Source organism: Lycium barbarum, chromosome 2, assembly GCF_019175385.1.
Source record: "Lycium barbarum isolate Lr01 chromosome 2, ASM1917538v2, whole genome shotgun sequence".
NCBI lineage: Eukaryota > Viridiplantae > Streptophyta > Magnoliopsida > Solanales > Solanaceae > Lycium > Lycium barbarum.
In genome coordinates this window covers 51,238,960-51,243,273 of record NC_083338.1, presented here as the reverse complement: position 1 = coordinate 51,243,273, position 4,314 = coordinate 51,238,960, and the positions used below count along the sequence as shown (strand labels likewise).

Here is a 4,314-nt window from a genome sequence, read left to right as displayed (position 1 = left end):
TCTGAAACTCTCCATACATGATATTTATCATTAATCATACTATATAATGGTCATGTCCTTTGGTTCTAAGGTTGTCCTTCCCGGTTACGACTTACGAGATTGTAATTCATCCTTTACTTCATTGTTACGTACTTCTTATGGCTTGTACCTTCCAAAACTTCATGGGACGTCCCCGATACTCCATTAATACAGTGAAGTATGTAGCATGATCATTCTATGAGAGTGCGAGGTGTAACAATATGAGGCTAAGTTTTTGGATTTATCTAGGTATGTACTTTGGTTGATGATCCGAGGGAGAAGGTGTGACGATTCGTGGATGGACTTGAGCATCATTATCATGGTCATATGGTACGAGATGGTGCCTATTCAAAAGTAGTTCACAGTGCTCTCCATTATGAATCCTATCTAGAAATGGACAAATTTGATTGAGAAAACAAAGGCCATGTAACACAATCAGTTTTAGTCGTGCTCCATTTGGGGACAAAAGTGGTTTTAATCGTGGGCGGTTTAGGGATACTCAGTCAAAGTTAGTGGTGCAGTATCATAGGAGTGGTTATCTATCTAAACAGGGTGAACAACAGATATAGAGGAAGGGTAATAGCTCATAGCAGTCGGGTCAACACTGGAGGTGTTCTAACTGCGGTAAAAATCACAATGGTCGTTGCTTCGAAGAAAATAGGACTTGTTTTACTTGTGGTGAAAGAGGGAATATTTCTAATAATGTCCTAAGGGTAATTGTGGTGCTAGTCGAGCTACTACACTACCACATGGAACTACAATAGCTAAATAGGCATAGATTCAGCAAGCTAGGACTGCTCCACACGGTGCTCGTGGACAGGGTCGATAGGGTGCACAGGTTGTTCAAGGAGCGGGTGGACCGTCATGATTCTTAGCTATGACCAGACAGCATGTTGAGGTATCTAATGTAGTAGTCACAGGCATTATTACTATCGGTTCTCATGGTGCGTATGCTCTTATTGATCCCAGTTCTACGTATTTGTATGTATCTCCTTCTTTTGCTATATTCTGAATGAGGAGTTGAGTCTAGTAATGTGCCATATGTGGTGGAAATCCCAGTGAGGGAGAGTATATTAGTTGATAGAGTTTATAGATATTGTGTGATATCTGTTCGGGGTAGGGACACTGTAGTTGATCTATATGTGTTACCGATGTCCGCTTTCGATGTAATTATGGGCATGGATCGGTTGCAATCATGTTATGCGTTAATTTTCCCAGAGAACCTTTAGTGGGAAAAGGCATGACTCAAGGAAAAATAATATCTTAGGTAATGGTACGCTGGATGATTAATCATTGGTGCTTGGGTTTTATTGCCACCGTTCATGATACTCGAGCGAGAATGTTACTATTGACAGTGTTTCTGTTGTTCGGCATTGATTTAGTTCCAAGGACTCAACCTATCTCTATTCCTCCATATTATATGGATCCAGCTGAGCTGAGAGAATTGAAGGTTCAACTCTAAGACCTACTTGATAAGGGGTTCATTAGGCCTAGTGTACCTGCTTGGGGTGCATCTGTGTTATTTGTGAAAGAGAAAGATGGCACTATGAGAATGTGCATTAACTACAGGCAACTGAATAAGGCGACAATCAAGAATAGATATCCATTGCCTCATATTGATGAATTGTTTGATCAGCTGTTGGGTGCTACTCATTTTTCCAAAATCGACTTGAGATCAGGTTACCATCAGCTGAGAATCAAGATCGAAGATATCTCCAAGACAACTCTTCGGACCTGATATGGGCACTTCAAATGTTTAGTGGTGTCCTTCAGGCTGACTAATGCACCCGCAACATATATGGACCTCATGAATAGGGTATTCAAACCATACTTAAACTATTTTATGATTTTGTTCATTGATGATATTTTTGTCTACTCTCGGAGTGAGGCTAAACGTGGACAACACTTGAAAATTGTGCTATAGACGTTTAAAGAATGAGAGCTTTATGCCATGTTCACAAAATGTGAGTTCTAGTTAGGCACTGTTTCCTTTTTAGGACACGTGGTGTCCCAAGATGGGATTCAAGTTGATCTGAAGAAAATTGAAGCAATTCTAGATTGGCATCAACCTAGTACTCTTACAGAGATACGTAGCTTGATAGGACTAGTTTGATATTAAAAATGGTTTGTGGAGGGTTTCTCAAAGGTAGCCGCTCTATTGACACATTTAACTCCAAAAGGTGTGGTATTCGAGTGGTCAGATGAATGTTCAGAAATTTTTAAAAATTAAAGACTGCGTTGATTACGACTCTGATTTTGACCTTACATACTGATGGGTGGTTTTACCATTTATTGTGATGCGTCTTAAGTCGGGTTGGTTGTGTCTTGCTGTATAATGACAAGGTGGTAGTTTATGCATCTCGACAGCTAAAGAAACATCAGAAGAATTATCCGACTCATGACTTAGAATAGGCTGCTATCGTATTTGCACTCAAAATCTGATGTCATTATTTTTATGGTGAGCCGTGTGAAAGCTATACTGATCACAAAATCCTGCAATACATATTCAAGCAAAGAGATCTAGATTTGAGACAATGACAATAGTTAGAATTACTTAAAGATTATGACCTTACTATATTGTATAATCCCAGGAAGGCTAATGTGGTAACAGATGCCTTGAGCAGAAAGTCTATGGGCAGCTTGGCCTGATTTACTGCTGAAGAATGACCTATGGCTAAGGATATTAAGGCAGTAGCAAACCGCAGGGTTCGGATTGATCTTACAGTGTAGGGCGGGTTACTTGCATGTATGGTGGCACAATCTTCCTTAGTTGGACAAGTCAAGGCTTGCCAGAATGAAGATCCCCATCTTGCTAACCTACGAGATCAAGTGCCGAATGGGGGCGTTAAGTCATTCCCTATTGATGGCGAAGGCGTGTTACATCAACATGGTAGACTGTATATTCCCATAGTGGATGATGTCAAGCAACTAATTCTTGAAGAGCCTCATAGCTCGCGATACTCCATCCACCCAGGTACTGCGAAGATGTACCAAGACTTGCGTGGATGGTACTGGTGGAAAGGTATGAAGGCTGATACTTTGAAATATGTGACTAGTTGCTTAAATTGTCAACAAGTTAAGTATGGACCAAAAACCCAATGGAGTAACACAAAACTTGGTTATCCCAAACAATTACTATGGATTTCGTTGTTGGGTTGCTGAATACTTTTAAGAAACACGACTCAGTTTGGGTGATTGTAGATAGACTAACAAAATCTATACATTTTATACTGGTTCAGGTTACTGATACTGCAAAACAATTAGCGAATATTTACCTGTATCTGTCTGAGGTGCACAATTCACAGCTGAGTTTTGGAAGTCTTTTCAGAAGTCGTTAGGTTCACAGATCTAGTTAAGTACAACTTTTCATTCGATAACTGACAGACAATCTGAATGGGTTATTCAGATCTTGGAATACATGCTTAGAGCTTGTGCGATTGGTTTTGGTGGTTATTGGGATGTCAGCTGCCGTTGGTAGAATTCGCTTATAATAACAGTTACCAATCGAGTATACAAATGGCACTATTCGAAGCTCTATATGGTCGTAGGTGTCGTTCACCAGTAGGATTGTTTGAACATGGTGAAGCACAACTATTAGGTCCAGATTTGTTTCAGCAAGCCTTGGAGAAAGTTGCGTTGATATGAGAACGACTTAAAATAGTACAAAGCAAACAAAGGTCATACCTAGATAAGAAAGTTCGTGACATGGAGTTCATGAAGGGTGAAAAGGTCAATCTAAAAGTATCCCCTCTGAAAAGAGTTATGAGATTCTATCGGAAAGGTAAGCTATGTCCTGGGTATATTGGTCCTTATGAGATTTTGGATTGAATCGGGCCAGTGGCATATAGACTTGCTTTACCTCCGAGATTGTCTATCGTTCATCCCGTAATTCATGTGTCTATGCTTAGACGATATTTTCATAACAATAGCCATAAGATCCAGCCAGAGGATGTGGAGGTTGATGAGAATTTGACTTATAAGGAAGGTCCGGTATCTATTCTTGATAGGCAAGTTTGGACAATTGAGGTCAAAGAAGGTAACTTCAGACAAAGTATTATGGTGTAATCATCCGATCGAGGAGGCTACTTAGTAATCCGAGGCGGACATGCAAAATAAATATCCTCACATATTTGACACGATAGGTAGGATTCTAGATTTTTTCGTGGACAAATGTTATTTTAAGTGGTGGAAAATGTAATAACCCTAATTTAAATAAGGGTTATTTTCTAATTTAGACTAGAGAGAATAAAAAGAAAAGAAAAATGAAATTAAAGCAATGGGCAAATCCCATTCTCT

General features: G+C 39.6%; 1 protein-coding gene across 1 annotated transcript; it reads left to right on the top strand.

The window, feature by feature from the left end:
* Positions 1-2,766: 2,766 nt before the first annotated feature.
* Positions 2,767-3,663, top strand: LOC132628559 (uncharacterized). The gene is made up of 4 exons (XM_060344335.1): positions 2,767-3,066; positions 3,258-3,308; positions 3,425-3,492; positions 3,567-3,663. The coding sequence occupies exons 1-4, from the start codon at positions 2,767-2,769 to the stop codon at positions 3,661-3,663; spliced, it is 516 nt and encodes a 171-aa protein (XP_060200318.1).
* The last annotated feature ends 651 nt before the right edge of the window (positions 3,664-4,314 follow it).

Bases quoted from the DNA above. Each gene is read 5' to 3' on its own strand.
- LOC132628559 (XM_060344335.1), top strand. From the start codon at position 2,767: ATGGTGGCACAATCTTCCTTAGTTGGACAAGTCAAGGCTTGCCAGAAT. The intron at 3,067-3,257 runs GTGACTAGTTGC...ATACTGGTTCAG, and splicing joins AGGCTGATACTTTGAAATAT to GTTACTGATACTGCAAAACA. The intron at 3,493-3,566 runs GTAGAATTCGCT...ATATGGTCGTAG, and splicing joins TGGGATGTCAGCTGCCGTTG to GTGTCGTTCACCAGTAGGAT.